Source organism: Balaenoptera acutorostrata, chromosome 4 (genome assembly GCF_949987535.1).
Source record: "Balaenoptera acutorostrata chromosome 4, mBalAcu1.1, whole genome shotgun sequence".
Classification (NCBI taxonomy): Eukaryota; Metazoa; Chordata; class Mammalia; order Artiodactyla; family Balaenopteridae; genus Balaenoptera; species Balaenoptera acutorostrata.
Genome location: NC_080067.1, coordinates 92,826,345 through 92,852,015, shown reverse-complemented (window position 1 = coordinate 92,852,015; position 25,671 = coordinate 92,826,345). Strand labels below are relative to the sequence as shown.

The 25,671-nt window shown below is 43.1% G+C and overlaps 2 protein-coding genes and 1 long non-coding RNA gene across 8 annotated transcripts in view; 2 read left to right on the top strand and 1 right to left on the bottom strand.

Moving 5' to 3' along the window:
• PLCXD2 (phosphatidylinositol specific phospholipase C X domain containing 2) overlaps positions 1 to 13,867 on the top strand; it is a 50,557-nt gene extending 36,690 nt beyond the window's left edge. For 2 of the 4 annotated variants that reach the window (XM_057545230.1, XM_057545231.1), the window contains exons 4-5: positions 8,120 to 8,207; positions 9,223 to 13,867. In XM_057545230.1, the coding sequence (XP_057401213.1) occupies positions 8,120 to 8,207; positions 9,223 to 9,372 (238 nt within the window). In that variant the 3' untranslated portion in view covers positions 9,373 to 13,867. Of the gene's footprint in view, positions 1 to 206; positions 2,517 to 8,119 lie in introns of those variants that run through there. The other 2 variants (XM_007181945.3, XM_057545232.1) reach the window with 2 other exon arrangements.
• A 5,435-nt stretch (positions 13,868 to 19,302) lies between these two features.
• PHLDB2 (pleckstrin homology like domain family B member 2) overlaps positions 19,303 to 25,671 on the top strand; it is a 224,339-nt gene continuing 217,970 nt past the window's right edge. Inside the window, exon 1 of the mRNA XM_057545215.1 lies at positions 19,303 to 19,475. The gene's annotated coding sequence lies outside the window, so the exon portion shown is untranslated. The remainder of the gene's footprint in view (positions 19,476 to 25,671) is intronic.
• Positions 23,311 to 25,671, bottom strand: part of LOC130708095 (uncharacterized) — a 51,644-nt gene continuing 49,283 nt past the window's right edge. For all 3 annotated transcript variants that reach the window (XR_009008119.1, XR_009008118.1, XR_009008117.1), the window contains one exon: positions 23,311 to 25,510. This is a non-coding gene — a long non-coding RNA (uncharacterized LOC130708095). The remainder of the gene's footprint in view (positions 25,511 to 25,671) is intronic.

The following is a 25,671-nucleotide window of genomic DNA, read 5'->3' as shown; positions in this document are numbered from 1 at the left end:
AAAATGTTTTTATCTTGATTCTCGTCTGAATAAACAGCAGTAAAACCATATACTTTGAAGATTTAAAATAACAAAACAAAACCCAAAAAACCTTATATTTGAAAAAGTTGTGTACTTGAGGTGGCTTGCATTAACCGTGGCCAGAGGATCTCTAAACGGTCTGTTAAAATGTACGTATTATAACATAAATACCCTCTAAATTTCAGTATGGAGGCAAAGCACTTTCAGCCCCCACCAGTCCGTTCACGTCTGGCTGGAGGAGCCATCGTGTTCCTGCCCCTGCCCTCGAAGCTGGCCCAAGCACTCACTCTCTTAAGAAACATTAAATGAGACTGCTCGCGAGCCACAACTACTGAGCCCGCGTGTCACAACTACTGAAGCCCGCGCGCCTAGAGCCCGTGCTCCGCAACAAGAGAAGCCACCGCAAGGAGAAGTCTGCACACCACAACAAAGGGTAGCCCCCGCTCGCCGAAAGCCCATGCACAGCAACAAAGACCCAACACAGCCAAAAAAATAAAAACAAATAAATTAATTAATTTTAAAAAAAAAAGAGTAAAAAAAAAATGAGACTGCTGTGCCAGGCAGTAGGAATTCAGAGATGACCCTCCCAGGATTTAGGGTGTCCTTTCTCCCTTCCTTAGTGACAGTGAGTCCTAAGAAGCAGCTCAGGATGCCACCTACCATGCCATAGCTTCAGATACTTCCTCGGAGCAGAACTGATCCTGACTGTACAATTAGGCAGGAGAAGCTCCAGAAACGTTGTGTTAGATGATGTTCTTTTATCCTGGACACCAATAAATGATAGGTGTTGTCCAGAAAAAGGATGGCTTGTGTATATGTACATGTAGGTGTGTATGCCTATGCCTATGTATAAAGGGAATGTTATAAATCCATTTGGCTAATAGGGCATCCCTCGCAATCCAAGCTGAGGAAACCAGTATGTTTGGATAACAAGGGATATTTACAAGAATCACTTTGGTTCCTGAGTTCCAGGTGCTGAGCACCACAGTTCAGATAATGAAAGATTCATCAAACAACGTGTCCCTGTCTATTTGGATAGTTTGGATAGCATGACTTCCGATAACAGGAGTTCACCTGGCAGGAGTTTGGATAACGAACTGGGAGCTCCTGATTGTGCTGGCCATGAACAGAACCAGAAACCTCTTTCTGTGTGGCTCTCCTAAGTCTTCACTGAATTACCTGTGCTTAACTTGGGAAAGAGAGTTTCATAAACCAAGACCAGAATCATGAACTTTCTTTTTTATAGTATATGCTCATATATCCACACCATTTCCTCATGCCTTTGGTAAATTTGTAGATTAACATTATTTATTTGTTTATTAATTCAGCGACGAATAGGAGCTGGGTCCAAAGACACAAGATGAATAATCTAGTCACTGCCCCCATAGACGTACGTCCTATCGGGAAAAATAAACATGTAAATTTCTATGTAACACTGTGAAAAATCACTATAATAAAGTCTGTGCAGAGAGCTGTACTTGCAAGGGAGAGGAAGTCTTTAAAAATAAGGATGTGTTATATCTGTATAGTGTATTCTGAATATAGAGCACCCTCTCGCAGATGATTTCATTAGGTTCTTAAATTAAGCCAGCCTCCAGGAGGGCACGTTGTCTAAAGCATGTTATTGTTCCCACTTCAGATGGGCCCAAAGAGGTTAAGTGACCCAGACTCCCACTGCTGGTAAGAGTCAGTATTACATCCCATCCGTGGACTTCTGATTGTTGGACCATTGCCCCTTTCAGCATCCAAGCACTGACTTGTATGTAGCACATTTCAGTGCCCTGTTCCTTTCTGCTCCACTGGTCTGTAATTGTCTCACTAGTACCTGAATCTGGTCAGCTCTTACTGGCTACAATTCTGAACCCACAAAGTCACAATGCTTTTCATACTCGTGAGTTCCTGCATCTTTAATCTGGCTGCAGATGAAGCCCAAGGCTCTTCCACTGAGAGGTAATGATGGCGCACGCGCCCAAAGCCCCAGCATCCTAGCACGCCAGAGCCTTAACCTGCTGGCAGCAAGCACACATCTGGGAGATGGGAAGGATACTGGGGCATCTCGCCACCTGCTGGTCACAAGAATATTACAGAGATGCACTAGGATTCCTAGGCCTCCACATCAGCTGCTTTGGTCAAGTTTGCTCCCAAACACCAGCACGACATGTGGCTGTCATTTCCCCTGGCACAAGCGTGAACAAGCGTGTTGACTTAAAAATATATATATGCACAACGTGAGAGCTGCGAGTTAAATTTTTTGGGGGGCAGAATGAGGACTGCAGCCCGGGAGAAAGCGTTTCAGGTAACTCTGAGAAGCTGCTCCGAGGAGGCGAGGGGAGGAGCCAGGATACATAGGAGTTTTGCAACAAAGGGCAGGTAGTCGGGAACGTCAGAAGATTGTTGCTAATTAAAGAAAACCAGGACTTCCCTGGTGGCGCAGTGGTTGAGAGTCTGCCTGCCAATGCAGGGGACATGGGTTCGAGCCCTGGTCTGGGAAGATCCCACGTGTCGCGGAGCAGCTAGGCCCGTGAGCCACAACTACTGAGCCTGCGCGTCTGGAGCCTGTGCTCCGCAACAAGAGAGGCCGCGATAGTGAGAGGCCCGCGCACCGCGATGAAGAGTGGTCCCCGCTTGCCACAACTAGAGAAAGCCCTCGCACAGAAACGAAGACCCAACACAGCCATAAATAAATAAAAAAACAAATACTTGAAAAAAAAAAAGTAAAAGTCTATTAATTTAAAAAAAAAAAAAAAAAGAAAACCAGATATCTCAAGTTAAGGAATTTAGTGATTTTCTATGTACGGGAAGAAGCAAGAGTCTTGGCTCACTGAAATCATTCCTTTGATGTGCACCTCAGCTCTCTGGGGCCAGTATCCTGACACATCCTGAGTTACCGCAGGGAGTGGCTGCAGTCTGACGGCTGCTAGATGGCAGGTATTCTTTCCAGCCCTGAGTTTCCTCGGCTCACGTTTGAGGGGTATAGTCATTGATGACTGTGACATCCTTTGTTTATTGATATGGCAGGAAATATTTCATTTCTCAAGCATATGGAAGGAGCAGTTGTCACGGGCCTTCCCCTGAGAGCCAACACCCAGAAGGTCTGTCGTAAGGCACACAGGGTGCTGTCAAACTGGTCCTGGGCACCAGTTATCAGCTTAACCGAGAGGAAAAGACAAGGTATATTTTCCTATAAATGTAGTGGTGGTTTTCTCAGCAGGCAGTTAACCTCCCTTCCCGCTAACTCTTAGGTCAACTTTGGACTTGAGATTTTGTTTGCTTGAAGCCATGAAAAATGTATCCATTCTTATCTCCATTTCATTAAGATCTTCTTGTGAGGTTTTGTCTTGGTCTTTCGTTTGGAACATATTTCTCTGTCTCCTCTTTTGCCTGACTCTCTGTGCCAACTACCTCCTCAGTCTTGAAGGAGTGACCTTGTGTAGGTGAGGTCCCGAGGGCCCAGAGCTTGGGGCACAGGGGGTGTCCCCTGTGTGGGCTTCATGCGCCTACCTGCTGTGGTGCAGGGGTAGAACATAGCCATTCTGACTGAATTTCTAAGGTAGTTTTCCCTAGATTCTTAGAAACCTTGCGCTCCCACTGAAATCAAATGAAAGCAAGTTTTGCCTAAGCCTGAGGGCACAGCAGCATGGGACCGCAGAAGGGGACGCAGACTGAAACCAGAGGCCCAAGATTGAAGGCTGACTTGGTTCCTGTTATGGACTGACTTGTGTTCCCTGGAATTTCATGTGTTGAAGGCCTAATCTCCAGTACCTCAGAACATGGCTGTATCAGGAGATAGGGCCTTTAAAGAGCTGGTTAAGTTAAAATGAGGCCATTCGGGTGGGCCCTAATCCAGTCTGACTGGTGTCCTTATAAGAGGAGGAAATTAGGACACACAGAGACACTGGGGATGGGTGTGCACAGAGAGCAGACCCTGTGAGGACACAGGGAGAAGGTGGCCATGTGCAGGCCAAGGAGAGAGGCCTCAGGAGAAACCAAACCTGCTGACACCTTGATCTTGGACTTCCAGCCTCTAGAGCTGTGAGGAAATAAACTGATGTTGTTTAAGCCACCCAGTCTGTGGCGTTTTCCTTTTTTTTTTTTTTTTAAATTAATTAATTAATTAATTTTATTTTTGTCTGCGTTGGGTCTTCGTTGCTGTGCGCAGGCTTCCTCTAGTTGCAGCGGGGGGGGGGGGCTACTCTTGGTTGCGGTGCGCGGGCTTCTCATTGCGGTGGCTTCTCTTGTTGTGGAGCACGGGCTCTAGGCCTGCGGGCTTCAGTAGTTGTGGCACGTGGACTCAGTAGTTGTGGCTCCCAAGCTCTAGAGCGCAGGCTCAGTAGTTGTGGCTCACAGGCTTAGTTGCTCTGTGGCATGTGGGATCTTCCTGGACCAGGGCTCGAACCCATGTCCCCTGCATTGGCAGGCGGATTCTTAACCACTGTGCCACCAGGGAAGTCCCTGTGGCGTTTTCTTACAGCAGCCCTAGAAAACTAACACAGTGCCTTAAAAACAGACCGCATTTGACAAATTTCCTGAGGTCTCTGAGCTGTGGTTTTTCTTACCAGGTAAGTGGGGTTAATAAAACCGCACAAGATTGTGGAGTCTTGACAGGAAAGCGTCTCCCACAGTGCCTGGCACAAGACAGGCATGCCACGCCCGTCCCCGCACTGGACCAGCCCTGCTCTCAGTGGGCCTCTAAGCCAGGGGGAAGTTTCTGAGCTGCTACTCTGCAGCCCTTGGGATTCGGTGCCTCACGGCCCAACAGCAGTATCTGACTCAGCCGTCTGCACTGATCTCTTGGTAAAGAAATCTTGGTAAAGAGGTCTTGGTAAAGGCCAAGAGTTAAGAGAATAGAGCAGTTCCTGCTCACAGTGGGTTCTGCATTTCCTGGTTATTTGATCCTCGTGCGCAATCCTGGTTATTTGATCCTTGCCCTGGGGAAGGCTGACACGAGAACCCGAAGCTGACACAGGGCTCTTTGTCACGGAGAGGAGACCACAGGTGCTTGCCTTTCCCTCTCCTCGGCCTCCAGGCCTCCAGGGATCCTCCACGGGCTGGCTCTGGCTGGAGTCGGCTGGAGGTGCCTTGACCAAACCTTTAACTCTCATTTCCCCGTGATGACCAGAAGGCGGTGCCAGAATTTCATACTTAAACACGGACAAGCGGATTTTTTAAAAGAAGGCTTAAATGCATCAGGCTCAGGGCTGCTGTGGCCTTCGTGTGGGCCACTCTGTGTTCCAGGCCTCTGTCTCCAAGGGATGACTGCATTTGTGACCCTTCCCTCTCAGGACACATTTTGTCACCTAAGCAGCAGGATGTGACCACTTTAGGAAGTTTTCTTACCCCCACCCCCAAACCTCTACCATTTATGATTCCTTCTCTGGTCCCCAGCACTTACAGAGTACTTATTATATCCCAGGCCCTCTTCTAAGCACTTTACACGTATTACTTTATTTAATTCCCCCAAATCTATATGAAGTTTTATTATTATCCCCATTTTACGGGGGGAGAGACTGAGGCACAGAGAAACTGAATAGGTTATGAAACTGAGATGTGTTTTAGCCCATGGCTGACCGTAGAGTCTGCTGAGCGAGGGAAGAGACCCAGGACTGATTACAGTTGTCACGATAAAAGGAAAAGAAAGCGGAGAAGGACAAAATGCTTCAAGGCCTTGACAGGGTTGCCTAGAGGGAGACTGAGAAGTTGAATGTACACTCAGAGGAGGGAAGGCAGCTTCAAAGGAACAAGGCGGGGAGAAGATGACAACCAAGGACAGTGTTACCAAAAGAAGAGAAAGGGGCCATTAAGAAATAAACTTAGCTGATTTTCAGTTTTTACCCAGAGAAAATCCTTCCTAAAAAAACAACTCCAGTCTCTTAACCAAAACATAAGCCCTGGTTTGTGTCTTCCTTATGGCATCCTCAATGTCGCAAGTATTTAGTGAGCTATTGTTACCATGATGCAAAACTGAGTACTTCATTACTCCCTCCTCTATACCACCCATGGTATTTTACACTTACTACTAATATAGGAACTATCACATTAAACTGTCATCGTTTGTTTACATCTCTGAATTGTGAGCTTCTTTGGATAACATTCTGGCTTTCACGTAGAAAGCCCTCAAATTATAACGTGAGACTGACAGACTGCATTTGTAAGACAACTGAGCAAGCATTGGTCCAATAACAAGCCACACATGCTGCTGGAATAACTGTATATCCATATGGCAAAAGTGAACCTTGGCCCCTGCTTCACACCATATATAAAAATTAACTTGAGATGGCTCTTAGATCTAAACATAAAAGCTAAAATTATAAAGCATATATAAAAATTAACTTGAGATGGATCTTAGATCTAAACATAAAAGCTAAAATTATAAAGCATATATAAAAATTAACTTGAGATGGATCTTAGATCTAAACATAAAAGCTAAAATTATAAAACAGGAAAGTATCTTGTGACTTGGGAGTAGGCAAAAGTTTCTTAGACAGGTCACAGAAACCATAAAAGAAAAAAAAGATAAATTAGACTCCATCAAAATTAAGGAATTCAGCTCAACAATATGCCATTGAGAAAATTAATAGGCAAGCTACAGGTGGGGATAAAATATTCAAAAAGCATATCTGACAAAAGGCTAGTATCCAGAATATATAAATAACATCTACAACTCAGCAATTAAAAGAAAAAGAGCAAAAGAGAGAATGGGTAAAAGAACTGAGCAGATGCTTCCCAAAGAAGATACACTAATGGCCAATAAGTACATGACAAACTGCCCAACATCATTAGTGATCAGAAGAATGCAAACTAAAACACTGTGAGATAACTTTACACATCCACTAGAACAGCTAAAATTAAAAAGATTTATAGCACCAAATTTAAGAGAGGATGTGAAGCAAACAGAACTCACGTACTTTGTTCATGGAATGTACGATGGAACGACCTCTTTGGGTAAAGATCTGGAAATTTCTTATAAAACCAAATGTAAACCTAACATATAATAAAACAACTTCACTCTTTGGTATTTACCCAAAAGAAATGAAAATAAATGTCCACAAAAAAGACTTGTATAAGGATGACCATAACAGCTTTATTCATAATATCCAAAAACTGGAAACAGTCCATTTATCCATCAATAGGAAAATGGATAAATTACAGTATATTCATACAATGGAATACTATCCAGTGACTAAAAAAGAGAACAAATTGCTGATGCATGCAACAACATGGATGAATTTCAAAACCATAATGCTGAGTGAAGGAGCCTCACACACAAGAACGCGTATTGCATGGCTTATGTGTAATTCTAGACCAGGCAAATTTAATCTGTGTTTTTTTAAAAACAACAACAACAACAACAGTATAATTATTGCCTCTGGGAGAATGGGGGCAGGGATCGATGGGGAAGGTGAATGCAGAACCTTCTGGGGTGCTGGTAATGTTCTATACCTTGAGATGGGTATGGGTTATATATATACATTTGTCAAAACTCAACCAGTGTTCACTTAAGAGTTGTGCATTTTACTGGGTATAAACATTACGTCAAAAGGGAAACAGGTTGAAAACAAATACTGAACCCTAGAACTGCATGCTGAGATATTGAGGGGAATGTGTATAGATGTTTGCGGTTGGAATTTGTCAAAAATATAAGCTGGATTGATGGACAGATATATGGTAAGCAAGTATAGTAAAATGTTAGTGGTAGAATCTATATGGTGGATATGCTTACTGTAAATTTCTTTCAGTGTTGCGATATGTTTGAAAATTTTCATGATAAAAAAATTTCGTGGTACAAGAAAATTAAAGAACCCACCAATAATTAGGCTCTTGATCTTAGTTTTTCAAGGTCCTGTTGACATGGTATCTTTTTGGTGATTGAGGCGAAGAATTTCTTCTTCCAGCACAGAAACCCTAAAATTACAGTTCTCTAATGGACTAGACATCATTCTGTCCCTGAAAGAGGTTTAAGCTTAAAGGGTCAAATCTGGTGGGGAGGTGGAGCTTATGCCTCTGTTGACGCGCTTTTGTTACATTAACAGAAATGTTTTCTTTCCCGTTTCTAAACGCTACTCTCTGTTCTCTCTTGCCCCAACACTCTCCTGTGTAGGAATCTTCCTGCCATCCTGGATTGGGTGAAGACTCAGAAGCCTGGAGCCCTGGGTGTCAACATCATCACGTCTGACTTCGTGGACCTGGTGGACTTTGCCACGGCTGTCATTGAATTGAATGACCTCCTACAGGAGGATAGAGCTTTGGCTAAATGCTGATTTAATTTGTTATTTAACTTAATATTGAAGTTGTTGATCCAGGCTAGAGTTCTGAAGGGTTTCTTGTTAAGTTGGCCCCTGGGCAGTGATGGTGAAGGGAGTAAGAGGAGGGGACATTTTTTTTTCCCCTCCTCCCAGGGCCATTTGGATAAAATTACAGGGCTTTTAATTGCGTTTTTCCCAAATGAGACTTTGTAAAAACTTAAGTCCGAGGGAAGAAAGCATGTTTCATGTGATCAAGGTCAGCATCTCCCCAATGGCATATGATGTTGAATGTAATATGGAAGTGGGTTTTCCAGGTTCCATTGGGGTATTGAGTGTCCCCTAATTGGCCCAGTTCCCTGTTGTCTTCTGGGATGTTGTGTTTGAGCCAGAGAGAAGGCTGAAGCAGAAGGGCATTCCTGATCCAAAGGATGGCTCATGGCAGGTGTGGACTGCCCTGTGGGGTGGCTTTATCACCAGCCTGGGGCTCTGAGGGGAGAAAGGTCAAGCACCAGTTTTCTCTAGGCATGTTAAATGTCACCACTTCTTCCCCAAGAGCAAGACGTATTTATCACCAAGGTATTTCAACCACAAGCTGTCCTGCAGTGCTTGTGCTGGTAATTGGTCATCTTCATTCTTTAGATAAACCGTGCATACTGTCCTCGGTATCAGAAACAAGTGGGTTTGGAGCTGTTCTGTAACTCCTTGAAAACAAGACTACCTCGGGGACATTTAGGATGACGGTGCGTCATCCAGTGAGAAATACCCAGTGTTGGAACACTTCCAGTTTGTGTCTTGATTGTTCTACTTTCTGCAGGTTGTTTTGAGCCTACTAATCACCACTGAAGGAGGGCTTTGAAACTCAAGAGGAGATTTTTTTATTATTATTGATAAGAGGTGCTTATCTATAAAGAGCCCTCTTGTGTTTTATTTATTTATTTATTCTTTTATTTATTTATAGATTAAGTATCTTCAGTGCTTCTTACCTCAAGAGCACTCACAAAGGAGCTTCCTGAACTTTTCTTACCCAGGCCAGATGCTGCCATGGTCCTCCTCCCCTCCACAGGACCACGCATCTCAGGACCATGAGCGACCTCTGACTCTACTATAGATGCTGTAGACGTCCTGCCCCCCACCCCACCCCATTATGCTGGGGACGGTGTTCGTGTGTGGGTGTGGTCCAGACCCAAGAAGCCACTACCAAGCCGTGCACTGGAACAGAAGATGAAATGGGTCATGAAGAGCTCTCGGTTTTTGAGGAAAACCCTCTAGAAGAGGGATGAAAAGGAAGGTGCTAGAAAGAACACTGGCCACGGGAGGGTGTGTACTTATTGCTCCTCAGAACTCTCTGAGAATCCCTAAGGAAGTGTCGTCTTCTGGATCCTTAAGGCTGAAAGATAACACGGAATCCCGGACGGCTGTGTGCATTTATACAGATGGTTGGACCACCTCCCAGCAGCTTCCCACTCCTGTTCTCTGATGCTCATGGCTGGATTTTGCATATTGCCTGCCGTGGGGGTGTCCTAGCTGAGCTGCTAAGAGCACATGCACACCCCCGACACTTGGTCTTCCAGCCTTTACATTGCTTAAAGTAATTTAAGCCCCAGCCGAGGAGGTCACAACGCAAAGGCCTCTGGTTTAACTGTTCCTTCTCTTGCATTTGAATCCCTCTCCAGAGTTGGTTCTGGGATTTTATTGTTAGTTTTTTAGGGCCTTCTCTGGAAAGGAGTGAGAAAGTGAGTGCCCTCACTTTCTTAATTTCCCTTCGATTCTGATATTAAACTGCAGTGACAAGCTTTGAAATTCCCTAGCCTACCCTCAGGGTTTTATTTGTGTTGTCATTATTTCATTTTGGTCTTGATTTTAATACTTGGTCAATTGCTAGGGACTACATCATTTCCCTTCTTTAAGCCCTTTGTTACTTGGCAAAGAGATACGGAGGCAAGAGGAGAATTATTCTGCTCTGTTTTATTTGAGCCTTAGCTTTGCCCAGGAGCTTGGTGCTATGAGGCCAGGTGTGTTGACAGGTATCTACACAGGATGCCAGTGACACCCAAGGGCTGCTGACTGTTCAGTGAAATGTTTACTTGATTTTCTCCTTTAGTGTTAAAATACATAGTTGCACTTCACTTGGGTTGTAACATTTAAGTGCACCTCGGCGTTCATGATGAAAAAGCACAGAAAACCATACCAAGGTCGCATGCATGGAGTCTTGCTCATTGTGGAGGGGGCAGGCGCTCACTCCTTCCTGCTGCTTTGGGTTGCCAGCCTGGCCTGCATTCTGAAATTCTGCACAGGAGTTCTGGAAGATAGGAGGAGGATTATTTACAGTTCACCCTTGGTAAACACCCCTGAATTGGCAGAATTTCTGCCCCAAGACCAAGTTGCTTAATATATTGTAAAGGATGTGTGTATTCTGCTCCTTGACCTCAGGCCAAGCAGGAGACTCAGTGATGGGACCGAGGGAAAAGGCACTTTAGGTCTATGACTCATTCTACAACTGCCAACAATAAAAAATTGTGACCTGATCACATCATTTATTCTCACAAGGTCTTGGGATTTTTCGGATCAAACAAGGCTATCCTATTTGCTCAGAATGAACTTCAAGATCAGCGAAAAAGCTACTTGATTGAGCAAAAGAGGACTTTAGTTTCACGGGATTTGGGGCCACGTTCATTCTGAAATGTAGACTGAGTTTTTCTTGGGCTCCCAGGACCACTTCCCACATGGCCACACCTCCATGGCTTCGTGGCAAAGGGGACAGTCACAGGTTGCAGTTAGAGTAGAGCAGTGTTTAAAGGCTTGAACTTTGAGCCTTTTAGAGGTACCACCGTGGTTTCATGGGTACAGAAGATATTCTTAGGATTGGAGAAAGAGGTCAAGATGGAATTGATGGAAGGGAATGATAAATTATTGAAGATTAAACTTTAAATTAATGGCAGATCTAAGAGGGTTATGCCAAAAATATTACGTATTTGCTGTATTAGACTCTATAGTAATTAAGTGTCATTATTTTCCTTAGTGCTGAGTGCAGACCCCTGCATTCTTGAGAACAGTTAAGCCACAGCCCAAACCCAGGATTTTATATAAACGCAAACAAAAGCACAAGATCTGAGCCCAGGTAATGATCACCCTTAAGAATGCTACTTCTTCTAACATGACCTTATATTTGCATCAAAAAGTTTATCTTTCTGTTCAAGAAGACAATGTAGTGGAGCATTCTGGAATTAAATGCATTTCGTGGTGGGTCAGGATTTTCTACTTTCATTTTTTCTGAAGTGCTGCCCACAGAGACATTATTATTACATACAATCCAGCTGGGGGCTTAGTGCTAAACTAAAGGTGGAGAAACAGAAGAGATTAAGCCTGAGATGAAACTTTTGCTTCCTAGGAAGCAAAAGCACGACACAAGTTTAGGCCATCTTACAGAATTAGTTCATGCCACAGATGCAGTTTTTGTAATGGCTTTCATTGGCTAATTGCAGATTTTTGCTGTTAGGTTCTGGGAAACGGAACGGGCTAATGATGGGGGCACAGCCACGAGACCCCCCTCCCCTTGCAGAGCAGAGAAGCGATCCTGGGCTAAATCTGCCTTAGTTCTTTCATCTGGAATAAAAATGCTGTCCGCTGTTTTGCAAACCACAGTCAACTAGCTCCCCCAAAACATCAGGTCCCTAACAATTAGGTTAAATGCCTGTGCGCAGAGCATGTACAGGGGCAGTAGTCTTCCTTGTGTGAGATGTGTAGAGAAATGCTACTTGGCTCATTTATCAAGAGAGTGGCTTAGGACGACAGACTTGTCCACCAGTGGCACCTTTAGTGACCCGTCAAATGAGATGAGTAGGGCTGAAAGCAATATCTGAGCTAGGGAGGTGAGCTTTCCCAAATACATGCTAAATGGTCACGTTATGCCAAAAGGAAATAAATAGAAACTGAAAACATAAGACGTCCAAACTGACAGGAAGTTTATTTTGTATGGCATAGAACGTGGCTGTCCCCCTAAATTCCGCCAACTTCCCTGTACATCTCGCCCCTCTACCTCAGACGGCTTCCTGGTATCTGCTACCAGAGCTGTGTCAACTCAGATGTTGCCTTGGGACACACAGGAGTGAACTGATGGGGTGATAAGTGAATTAGCTGGAAACTTTACCCTTAATTCCAAATGACAGTGAACAGCTCTTTACTGCTCCAAGAGCTCCACTGTCCCCTTATCCTCTGGCTTCCCCAGAATCCTACTAGAAATAGTGACACTAATGGCACTGTCATCACTGAATTGGCCCTAAACCAGGGGAATAGTGTACAAAATGCTATTGATGTTGTTGGCACAGTCTTAGACACTGAAAGTATTCTAAGATAACTCTATCCTGCAGTGGATATAGTGTTCTAGTCTTTTCTCCAACAAAACTTGTTCTTAGGACTTTTCAAACTTGTTTCTAAGCCTCATAGTTTGGATAAAATATTTTCCTTCTCTTCACTGGGAATCCAATCCCACAGTCTACTGAGTACCCCCCGTCAATAGTCTAGAGGCATTTTCCATCTCTTTCCCTCTCATCTCCGTCATAGAATATACCACTGCCTCCTCTTGTCTCCCGGTCATCCTTGATCAGCTGCTGATTACTGTTAATCACAGGATGCTGGCAAAACTTAACAATAAAAAGCACATACATTCAATGATGTGCAAATGCACTCTTACCACAGTGGTTTTCGCACCTTACTCTCCTCAGATGCATTATTCTGCACCCCTACTCGCACCCCATCAATAGAACTTTACCTGATTGGAGCCCAGACCTGGGGCCAGTACTTCATTCAAATAGTTGGGGCTTGCTCACAAACTCTGAGCCCAACGAGAAGCACAGCATTTTGAAAAGTCAAATAAGCCTTCCGTAGCTTTGTACGTTTGCAGTTTTACATTTGTTATTAGGTTAGAGCACTAATAACACTTCAGTCATAAATCTATCGTATCAATATGATAAATCTTAGAACATATTCTAGAAACAGTGGTACCTTACTGCTATTATACTTACTAATTTCCACCCTAATGGTAATAAGTATTACATGCAGATCGTGTATGCATTATTTGTATTGTGTATATGCCAACTGTAATACTTAACCTCACTGATAAGAAGATACAGAGATTGTCAAAGTGAAAATAAATCTTGGTCAATTCAGATGATAATGTGAATCTGATAAATGCTCTGTTAGATATTATATTTTCTTCTTTATGCTTGTTTTATATGACAATGCATGCTGTTTGCGAAGTAAAAAAATAATACATTATACCAATTTTAAGGTTAGAATGAAAATTTTACATATATGCTGCTTGATACTCTGAAATGTATTTTGTGGCATAATTATCTTATTCATATGAATTGCACATGGCTTTTTTTCCCCCTAGGAAATAACTGTTCAAATATATCTCTCTCCGTCTTTCTGGTAACCTGGATTAAATTGCTTAATTCAACCTAAAACATTGTAAAGCCAGATTACCTCATTTTAACTGTGAAAAAAGTTTAGTAGATATGATGACATGATATCTTTTCTTGTATTTGATTTGAACTACCTAAATAGACTTAAACCTAATAATAAATATAAAACTTTGGCAGGCACTTTTCCTTTGTTGGTATGCAAATTTTATTATTGGCCCACTTCTAATTTTGTTTTAAAAAGTTACAGACTCAGCATCAATAAAATACCTGATTATAGTATATTGGATGAAGACCCTCTCAGCCTTGTCTCGCACATACTGGAATTAGTTGCATAGGCCTGCGATTCCCAAAATGAGCTGTTCATGAAATGTACACAGTCTTGTCACCCATGCTTTTCCAAGCTTCACCCTCAGCACTTCAGCTATTTGTACTAGGCTTAGGCTCGGTCCTACTTACATTCATGTTCTCATTTGACCAACACCTCTGGCCCATGTTACTCTGAGTGGTCACCAAATGCCCAGAAATAGAACAACGTGGAGGTTATGTGTTGTGCATATAAGGAATAAATAAAAGTGGGCCTACAGTTTCTGTTGGCAATGAAGATTTCAATATTTTCCTCATTCCTAATTCTTTTTAATAGAGTATCTTAGGCCACTTAGTTTTGGTGAATTTCTCTTTTTGCCCTATCCCCTACAAAAATAATGAGTTGAGGTGAAAGTCCTATTTATGAATTTAGCAGAAGTCAAATTAATTCTAAGTAATTATTCATTTCATATAGTTGAATGTTAGAACAGGTAATTAGGGATAATTATATTTCTATTCAAGTTATCATAGCAAGTGAAGAACATAGTCATAGTCAGAATTTTCTGCCTGTGTTTTTAGTTATCGTGTAGTAAATCTACCATACTGTACTTTGGTTGACTTTGATAAGCACCATTTCCAGTCATTTCCATTTGGTTTTAATAAAAAACAACATAATGTAGACAGGGCTGTGTCCAAACATAAGCGAAGCAGGTATAACCTGCGTGGTGAAAGTGCAATGATTCTACCAGTCTGACTCAATTTCTGAACATACACTTGGGCTGAAACATTGCCCCTATGACAATGGAACTGTTGCATTATATATGAACCCTTTAATATCACAATTTATCATATTACAGCTGAGTTATAAGCATTCTATTTAGCACAGAAACTAAGAACAGGCATTTCAGAGATGCATAGACCTGGGTTTCTATCCCAACTAGAGCATGCCCTGGCCATGTGATCTTAGGCAAACTAATATCTCTAAGTATATAGGATACAGGACTAATAATACCTACTATGAAGGGTTATTGAGAAGTCCAAACAAGAAAATATATGGAAAGCATCTAGCACAGAGCCTGGCACATAATAAATACTCGAGTAACGATTAGTCTTAATACTAGGGTGGGGACTTTGCACCCACCCCCTCCAAAGAGCACCCAGCACAGCCTCTTGTACACGGTTGACTGCTAACCACTGTGTCTACTGGTAAATGATTTAACAGAAACCAATTAATGAGAGAGAAAGCAGATACATTCAGACAGTGAAAGAGAAAGTTGCACAATCCCTGGACCAAATATATTGATACATTGCTCAGAGAGTGGGATTCATACCACTGGTGGTTTGCAAAATGATGTAAGGTGGAAAGTGGTCACATCCTAATAGCATTAATATCGTTAATCACTTAACCATTCTGATTAGTTGAGGGGAAAGTCTCAGCTTAGTGACAAAAATCTCTTTGACCCTTGTTTGTTCAGCAAAAACAAAAAAGATAATAGTATCTAGCGAACATTAAATATCATTTTGTATTGTATTTATCTTTTGGTTACCTTCTCTCTGTAGCAAAGTGATACAGGGTTTTTCAAGAGTGATATAAAATTTCCTTTCAAAATAAATTTAAGTTAAAAAAAATACTAGAAATACCCTTAAGGAGCTTACAGAAGAGCAGGGATAGGAAAAATAAGTAAACATGCAATTACAATACAGTGTGATAAGTGATACGAAAAGGTAGAAGAGATGACATACTGGCTTAAAAAAAGTTTTCCAATGTAAGTAACCTTGACTAATAAGTAGCAGTTAACCTCATGGGGTGGAGGTGTGGGTGCAACAGTGGGCATTTCTGTGATAAGCCACAGACACAAAAAAGAGCAAACATGTAGAAATGCAGATAGATAGTTCAGTATGGCTGGAGCACAGACATGCAGGGAATAAAGAATCAGTTAACAGACTGGAGAGGTAGGCAGGGTCTGATCTCAAGAGATCTTATAACCCATTCTAGGAGATTCGGACTTTACCCTGAGGGCAATGGTGAGCCAATGAACATTTTCAGCACATTTACATTTTAGAAAGGTAATACTTGCTGTAATGTTGACATTGGTTTGGGGAGAAGATGAATTAAGCAGAGCTAACCTGATTCCTTTATAGCAGACACTTCAGAGCCTCTGTTAATACATATTGTGAATTTGTGAGAGAATTATAGAGCATAAAGCCCTTTCCAAACCTAAAAAAATTTAAAAATAATAATAAATTTAAGTTTTTTTGAAGAGTCCACTTGAAGAAGCTATGGGAATGACCTATGTTTACAATCCTTTCCAGGCTGAAAATGATTGCGATTGATTCTACCACACTTTTGCGAGAATTAGGTTTCGCTGGGCTCTTCTTGAACATCTTTACTAAATAAATAAACACATAAATAAACTACTATCTGAGATAGGGAATCACCTCTTTTTTTCATAAAGGAACTTTCTTCGTGTTTCCTGCAGAAGGTCCACACTCAGACCATCTTCTCTCCACGTTGTCCAGGCAGTAGTTTAAACTCGGGGGAAAGAGGTCCTGGAGTCTCTCAGTCCCACAGATGGCTGTACCCGGTTAGCACACAATGCAGAGAGCAAACCCCATTTCTCCAGCTTCGAAAGTGACTCCTTTTCTGTGACTCCCTGAGGCTGGGATGTTTGGATGTCCTGGATTTTTCTTGTGGGTTTTTTTTTCCCCCAAAGGAATTCTTCTTGATCAGCAGCATGTTCTTTGTTTACCCCTCTGCTAATCTGCTCAGTATGACTAAAGAAAGGAGTGTTATTATCTTTAAGACTTGAAACCTTTCATTCTCAGAGAGAGTGGAGGGTTACAAGGGAGGGACAGTGGCCAAAACCCATGTACCTCAAACCTCACCCGGGATGGCCTGGACAAGTGCCAGTAAAACAAAGTGCTGGTCAGCCCAGGGTGTTTGCACAGCTGGGCAGTGTTTGGGGACAGCATGGGTGGGGAAAGGGGACACAGAAGTGTCAGCCTCTGTCCAGTAGCATCATGCCATTGAGAGAAGCCTTAGGCAAGCAGATGGATTTAATCTAAGGGGACTGCTGTCTAAAGACTTTCCTGCCTCGATCCCCAGTGGGTGTGTTCTCAGTCAGGGTGCAGAGAGTTTCATTTCTAGATCTCTGTGAAATATAGGACATTAGATTGCCTTTTACAAAAGCGTCCCCCACCAGCAACCTTGTGAGTGTAGAACTAACTTGCCAGACATGGTGGGGAAGCGGCGGCGGGGGTGGTGGAATGCTTTAGTAGAGCCAGAATGCGCATGCGCTGAAACAACACACAAAATTTTCGATGTATATGCACTTTTTCCTGGTAGAGGATCCATAGCTTTCATCAAGGAATCGATGACGCTAAAAAATTGTATACCATTGCCTTTCAAGTGCCCATGAGAACGAATTATCATTTAAATGTTGTGAAGCAAGCAAAGATGGCTAATTTAGGCTAGCACTAGAAAGCCTTGGTCCTTCTTATGCCAAAAACCTAACTAAATTGAGACTCATGCATTTGTTCACTAGAAGTGCTCTCTTTCAAGACGTAAGATTGGATAGAACAAGGTAAAAAGGAACAGGCTAAGCCAAGTCCAAAGGATCCTAAGAGACAGTTAGACGAGCTCTAGCAAAAGAAGAGGGTGGGAAAGCCAGAGCAGCCGGCCCACTGGCAGACACGGAGAGATGACTGGGCACGAGGCAGAGATCGGAGCACAAGTTCAGAGGCAGATGGGTACATCGGAGCCTCCCCAGAGAAAGGCAACCAGGAGAGTGAAGAAGCCGGAAGTCACGTCTCATGAGAAAGCAGGAATGTTGGGTTTAGAAAAGATTGAGAGAAAGGTGACAGGGATATTTATGACTGAGATTTTAGAATCTTATGACTTTAGATGTGGAAGGGACCAAAGAACATTTGTGCCATTGCTCATGTTACAGGAGAGGAAACAAAACCGGAGAGGACTGCCTGGCCTAAGGCAGAACTGACACTAGAATTTGGTCTCTGAGTCCCTTTCCATCATTTCCAGCTGCCTCCCTGAGTGCCTGATGTGCAGGAAAGAACTAGAACTCATGAGCTGCCATTTCAGGAAGGTAGATCACGGCTTCATAAAAAGCGTTCGTATGTGGAATGGGACACTGAGTGAGCTCACCATCACAAAGAGTATTTCTGAGAGAGTGTATATTAGTTTCCTATTGCTGTTATAACAAAGTAACCACAAACAATGGCTTACAACAGCACAGATTTATTATCTTTCCAGTCTGGAGCCAGAAGTCTAAAATGGGCCAGCAGGGCTGTGTTCCTTCAAGAGCCCCTAGAGGAGAATCCATTTCCTTGCCTTTAATTTCTAGAAGCCAACTCCCTGCATCTGCAAAGCCAGCAGTGTAGCATCTTCAATCTCCCCCTGACTCTGGTTCTGTCATCTCATCTTCTTTGATTCTAACCTCTTATGAGGACCCTTGTGATCCATTAGCCCCACCTGGATGATCCAGGATAATTTTCCATCTCAAAGTCCTTAACTCGATCACATATGCAAAGTCTTATTTACCATACAAGGTGGCTTATTCACCGGCTCTGGGGATGAGGACACGGACATCTCTGGGGGCTCTTATTCAGCCTGCCATAGAGTGGATCCTGAAAGGTGCGTTCACACTGGTACTGAGTTTAAAGCAGGCCTGACTTCAAGTCCTGGCTTCAATACCTATTCATTGCCCAACAATTACCCCTTTGAGCTTCTGTCCCCTCATCCACAAAAAAGAATAAAATCTCAAGGTTATCATTATGAGGATTTGTGGCAATATATATAAAATGCCTAACATAGAGTGCACCCTCAGTAAGTGGCAGCCATATTTGTTCAAGGAACTTCCAGATGATTCCCACCAGACAGGAATTCAATAGAAGACATTCCATTATTAAATTCTATAAGATTTGATAAAGTGATCTCCAAATTCTCTTCTGAGATTGCTAAAATAAAAAGGAATGAAGTAAAGGGGATTTTTCTCCCAGATATAATTGTGTTGTCTACTTCACAGATCCAGAGGGCAGGTAATTGCTTTTCTGGCTTGTCAATAGCTAACAGACCCTGCTTTTTTGCCCCCTGTGGTACTGCTATCTGATTGTGTCACCTAGATCTCTGGTTGGGTTTGAGCAGGACTGAGAGCCTGATCCGGTGTGTAATGATTGGCCAGACCAGGCAGCTGAGACCAACACGGGCTCCCGCCTTCACATCTGTCAACATACCTGGCTGCAAGCAAATTGCTGCCCGTGACCACTGTGTGCAGGAGCCAGAGAGACCGGGAAAGGAAACAGAGGGGAACATCTCAATTTTGTGCTTGGGGGAAAAGTAGAAGCCTGTGTCGATGCTTCTTCCGAACATCCCAAAATCTTCAGCAAGGATTGGAACAGTCTCCCGCCACCCCTGCTGAACCAGGAAGGAAGCTGAGGGAAGAATCCAGATCGAGAAGCAGCAATCAAGGTAGGTGATCTGTCTGGTCACAGGCCCTTCTCTGGAGATCACAAAGTAAGCACTTGACCCAGCCTTGCAGCCAGCGCATCTCAGATGATGTTCTGCTGAAGGAGGTGTGGTCGATGTGGGCGTATGTCGAGCAAATCAAATCATTTGTCCTCCAACGTGTTCTGAAAGTGGGTTGTATTTTTCTTCCAGCTCCTCTCTCCTTTGAAAATTGCTGCTGTTCTTCTACACATTTCAAAAGTTTTTAAAGAATCTTTCATTATAAAAAATCCTATTTGTGATTTGTTGAAATTCTTCCATCGGTCGTGGCTCTGCAAACATGGCTTTGTTCCAGAATTTCATTTGCATGAATTCTTTTCACTTTCAAGATACACCAAAGAGGACAGTTTGCAATTATTCTGAGGAACGCACAGTCCATGCAGAGGCTGTAAACCTCAAAAGACAGGATATCCCCGGAAGCCATGTGCATTTTTCTGCTTTGGAACCTAGGGAGTTAAAAGTCTTGAAATTGCTGGAGCAGAATCAAGCCCATTTACCTAAGCTTATCACCCCAGGCAGCAGGTCAATCATTTACTGATGCCAGGCTCTTTCCTACCTTTGGTGGAGGACCGCTAAAGCCCTTGCCTGATTCTCTCTAAAGAATGGACACAAAGCAACTTAGAAGATACATTTCTCTGAAGCTATAGCCGGTACTCTCTCCAGACCAGAGTACATTTTTACCCTGCCCAGAGTAGTAAATGCCACAGGGTCCCTCCCAGCTCGATAATAAATGTGAACAAGATTCACACACAAACTGGGTATCTGATACCACCTCAGGCATAAGAGCTCATGACTTTGGAGAAACTTCTCCTGCTGCTGGAAGTCTATAGGGAAGAAATAGACTAGCTCTAGAATGTTATTATTCTAGGGGCGGGATTGAGGTTGTTACATAATCCTCAGAAAACATGGAATTTTCCCCTCCAAGTCTACACATTCCAGAAATATGTTATTCTTAGTGAACATGATCCACTCTTCTTTAGGCCTGAATGTAACTCCTCTAGAAACATTGTCATATTGTCACAGCATATGTCTGTCAGGTCTGTGTAGTGGTTCCTGTTTTTTATAATTATTAGAAGCCTGGTGGTAGGGAGGCCCTATTTTTCTGAACTCCCTTTAGGGAAGGGGCTGGGCCATGTATTTGATCTGGTAATGTTTGACACTATTTTTTTGGGGCTGTGTTGGGTCTTCGTTTCTGCGCGCGGGCTTTCTCTAGTTGCAAAGAGAGGGGGCTCTTCGTTGCGGTGCATGGGCTTCTCATTGCGGTGGCTTCTCTTGTTGCAGAGCACGGGTTCTAGGTGCGCGGGCTTCAGTAGTTGTGGCACGTGGGCTCAGTAGTTGTGGCTTGTGGGCTCTAGACCGCAGGCTCAGTAGTGGCACATGGGCTTAGTTGCTCCGTGGCATGTGCGATCTTCCTGGACCAGGGCTCGAACCCATGTCCCCTGCATTGGCAGGCAGATTCTTAACCACTGTGCCACCAGGGAAGTCCCAATGTTTGACACTATTTTTGTCAATCATGTATGGAACTGAAGTGACTCCCCTCTGGTGAGGTTTGTGGCTGGAAGTTTTAAGTGGCTCCGGCAGTTAACTAGAGGCAGGAGTTGAGGCCACTGAGAGTGCAGCCCAGGCACAAACCCCATGTGTGATTTTCGATGAATCTGGGGCTAATTCCCAGGAATGTGGTGAAGAATTATGAGAAACTGATAGATTTCTGTGACGATATTAAGCTCAGTAAAATGGTAAGTGTGTATCTGGCTGGTTGCCAGAGAATTCTTGGAGATAACGATGGAGGTGGTTTTGAAGAGGGGGAAGGGTGTCAGTGCATTCAAATGCATTGGCCAGATTTACCCACAGTCCTGTAGGCTGTCTGTCCCACACTAGGACTTACCTATCCTTTCTGTGCAGCATCTGGCTCGAGGCCAAAACTCTGGTGGCCCCTTGAACGAATACCCAGCTTTTCTTCCCTCTTCACGCATATTGGATGTTAGGTGGAGGGAGATTATTCTTGAGATTGACTAGACTAGATAGACAGTATTATTCCTTTTACATGTCAGGAAGTTAGAACTCAGAAGGTAACTAATTTGCCCAAGTTCACTCAGTCAGAGGCTGAGCCAGGATTCTACTCATTTCTGCCTCATTCCCAACCCATTGGTTTTCCCAAGTGGCCATGGAATTAAGCACATGCAGGAGCTTAAATTGGGTCGTGGGTGGGAATGTCACTGAGGAAAGCAAGGCTGACTAACAAAGTCAGTGGTTCTCCACTGGCCCTTGGATGTGTCATGCCCCGGGCCAGTTGGGTACCACTATAACCAAAAGGCCAGCATTGACTAGACTGGACCTTCTTTGAGGGGAGAAAGGGGAGGAGTGGGTGAGGAACAAAGGGAAGTGTTCCCAGCTCTCGTGGTGGCAGTCACTGGGGTCTTCCCAGTCCCGAATATTTCCTAAGGAAACCCAGGCAATTCTCAGGCTAGATCTCTGCCCCATTCCCTTCCAGAGATTCATGAGCCTCAACTAAAATACAACATCTGCACTATTTCTAGGGAAAAAGGACACCATCTTAATCTTTCTCTGAAAACTGAAGAATTTAATTACTGTTTCACTTCACCTCAGCTAATATCCACTCATCTAAATCCAATGGATTTGGACAGAAAGACGCTTGCACTATTTTTCAGATACATCCTAAAAATTCCACTAGCTGTCTGGCAGACATTCCAAAGCAGCCACAATTCCTGAGCATTTACAAGATCAAGATAAAGGAATGCCATCGTGAAATGTGGTTGGCTAAACAACTTTGAACAAAGAGTTTCTTCATTTTTACTGACCCACCTCATACATACCTAAGAGTGTGATAGCAAAGGCATTACAAACAAGGATTGCATCACCAAGTCCACTGAGTGCCCTTTTTTATACAGTTGGCCCCGCATGAACTCTACTCAAATGCTATCATTTTTTGTTAACTTAGGATAAACAGGATAAAAAAATGTTTTGTTAACATTAGGATAAAGAGAAAAGTTGAAGCTGAAATATAAGGACGAATAACAACATTTCACTTTTATCCAGTGCTTCTTAGGACCAGGAATTGAACTATTGCTTTTTTGTCCTCATTTCTTTTTCATTTAATCCCTATAAGAAATTTACAATACTTGCCCAAGTCACAGAGCTAGTGAGATGAGGTGAAATTTGAGTTGGAGCCTATCTGACTCCAAAGCCCATGTTCTCTACACTCCGGGAAAAATACTCACCCAACAGTATCTATACTATTTGTATTTTAAGTGTAAAAGACTAAGGAGTCCTTTCTAAATTATTTGCTTGGATCCTCAGAGTATATATTTATGACACCACCACCCCCATGGTATCCTTGATCCTATACAGGTATAAAAATCTATATCACAGGGCTTCCCTGGTGGTGCAGTGGTCGGGAGTCTGCCTGCCAATGCAGGGGACACGGGTTCGAGCCCTGGTCTGGGACGATCCCACATGCCGCGGAGAAGCTAGGCCCGTGAGCCACAATTGCTGAGCCTGCGTGTCTGGAGCCTGTGCTCCGCAGCGGGAGAGGCCGCGATGATGAGAGGCCCGCGCACCGCGATGAAGAGTGGCCCCCACTTGCCACAACTAGAGAGAAAGCCTTCGCACAGAAACGAAGACCCAACACAGCCATAAATAAATAAATTAATTAAATTAAATTAATATTTAAAAAAGAAAAATTATCCCTATATTTAAAAAAAAAAAAATCTATATCACAGTGGTTTTCCTCTCCTCCAGGAAAGTAACCACAAAACACACACACACACATGCACAAACAATTGCCCACAGGTTAGCACATTTATCCCTTTCTGAAACTGTAAGAGAAAATTGTTTTTCTCTCCTGGTTCACAAACATTGTTTAGTTTGTTTGATTTTAATGTGACATACAAACAAATTTTTTATGCATTATACCAGGATTTTTTTGATGTTTACTTCTGCAAATTTCTGTCTTTGAGAAAGCTAAGTATGTCAAAACTTTCCAGTATGGTTTTATTTAATCTTCATAGGAGCCCTGTCATTTTCTGATGATAGCCTTTGAAATAAGGAACCTGAGACTCATTCAAGGTGTGTCCTTCTCCATATCACTCAGCTGGCACGTCCTAGAGGGTTTGGGACTCCAAATTCTTTGCTCTTTTTTTCTAATACACAAACAGTTCTCTGGATTCCTAAGGCTTACAAATGATAAGAATGGGACACACAGCTATTTTCAGAAATTAAAAGTGCCGAATGACTACACAGTCTGTTCTCAGGCTACAGAGACCCACTCAGATAGTGACTGCTTTGGGCTGGGATTCTATCAAGTCAGTATGGTAATGTTGTTACTCTAATTAGATTTTCATTGAGTACTGGAAATGAAGACACGTTGTTTATAAAATCTGCCTCAAAGGCAAAAACTTCTAAACCCACGTGTCCACGAGCAAAGTAAGATCTCAAAGAAATTCTTGCTCGGAGAAATCAATGGTGACAAATCACTGTTCCCTAATCTATTCCATGCCTGGGGGACAGTGTATGTGAGTAGGGCTTACAGAGCCCCCGTGGTGTCTCTTGATATACACAAGTCCTCTCTTGGTTAACTCTGTAACCAGATGAATGTCTCACGAGTCAAGCGGTTGCCAAATAGTAGGAAACCTAAGGAGGTTGAGAATCCATCCTAGATGTAGTCCCAATACCTATAGAAGCCAACTAAAGTTACAGGAGGAATTCTTGTGCCCTGTGAATTCCATTTCAGTCCTAAAATGCTATGAGTCAGAAAGCCCTGTATCAGCTGTGAATCTGGATGGGGACTAATCATTTTCTTACTCCTAATGCTTTACTGGGAACTGCACCTGGTTGGTCACCTGAGTCTCCATCCCATGTGGCAGTCTTGTTGTCTGTGTCCTTGCCTTGGGGTTAATACACATCTTCATCACAACTTTTGTCCTCATTTCTGTGACCTCAGAGGCTCTAAGGATATTGGTGCTGGAGAACCTATAAGCTTTGGGCGATGAGAAAACAGAACGAAACTTCTGCCTCTGCCCTGCACCAGCTTGAAAATTATTTCCCTCCTTTCTACAGTTCCAAGGTCAAGTTTCCCTTGGGAGCAGCTAAGAAACTAAAGGTCACAAAAGCTGGCAATTCACCATGCCTTGGAGGGCTTCCCAGAAAGCAAAAGGAAAATGAGATTGTTTTCACATAAGACCTCTGTATTTGGAGGACAGGATTCAAACAGTTTGAATTTGCAGTTTCACTGTGCACTTAGGTAACCCCCATAAAGTCCAGCGTGGTTTGTTTTTTTCCCCTAAAGCCAAAGCAATATCAAAAACCTTTCCTGCAAAGAACTCTAACTAGGCAGAATTCTTTTTTATCATCGCTGGGCTGATGTTTTCAAGGATTCATTTCTTAAAATAAGCCTTATATGGTTCATTTAACTGGAGGTCTTGTTTATTTCTGGATAATGGTGGCTGTCATCCATGGGACCTGCTCTGTGGTGCTCTCATTAGATTTCACAAGGTAAGCAGCTGGAAACTTGTGGTTAGTATGTGAGCGGGTAGCAAGAAGAGAGAAAACCCAAAGGCCGACCAGAGATGTTGCAGAAAGCAGGCTTCTCTCTGACCAAAGGAAAACCCGTATCTCAATTCAAAGGAGACGCAACCTCAAGTTCAAACATCTGTATTCCACAACATTGAGCTCTGCTTCCTAGACAGGAATCCCGAATATAGGCAAGAACCAATGGCTAGACTCCCCCAAACCTGACTGTTCTCTACCAAAATTCATCTCTTTTTGTTTCTCTTTGGAAAATGGGAGTGCCCCTGAGAAGAGGTATTATTATAGAATGTAGTTGTGTTGGTAACTTGCAATCCAACAAATAGAACATAAAACGTAGCCCAATGTAGACATCCCGATCCTGACCCCACCAGTGTCTTGCTCTGCGCCTTGGTGCCGATTTCTAAAGTTCTTGCTGGTGACTCAGTTTCAACTCTTTACCATCTGCATCCTTCCTGTGAAGAACCACAAACATTTGTTAACAGGTCATCTTCACTTCTGCAATAGTCACCCACTCTTTCCCAGAAACATGGTAGGTGCTATTTTTGAAACAGGATTAAATAATCTTAGAGGTCTTAAACTTCTCAAGTGAGCCAAACCACAGCCTCCTTAAAGT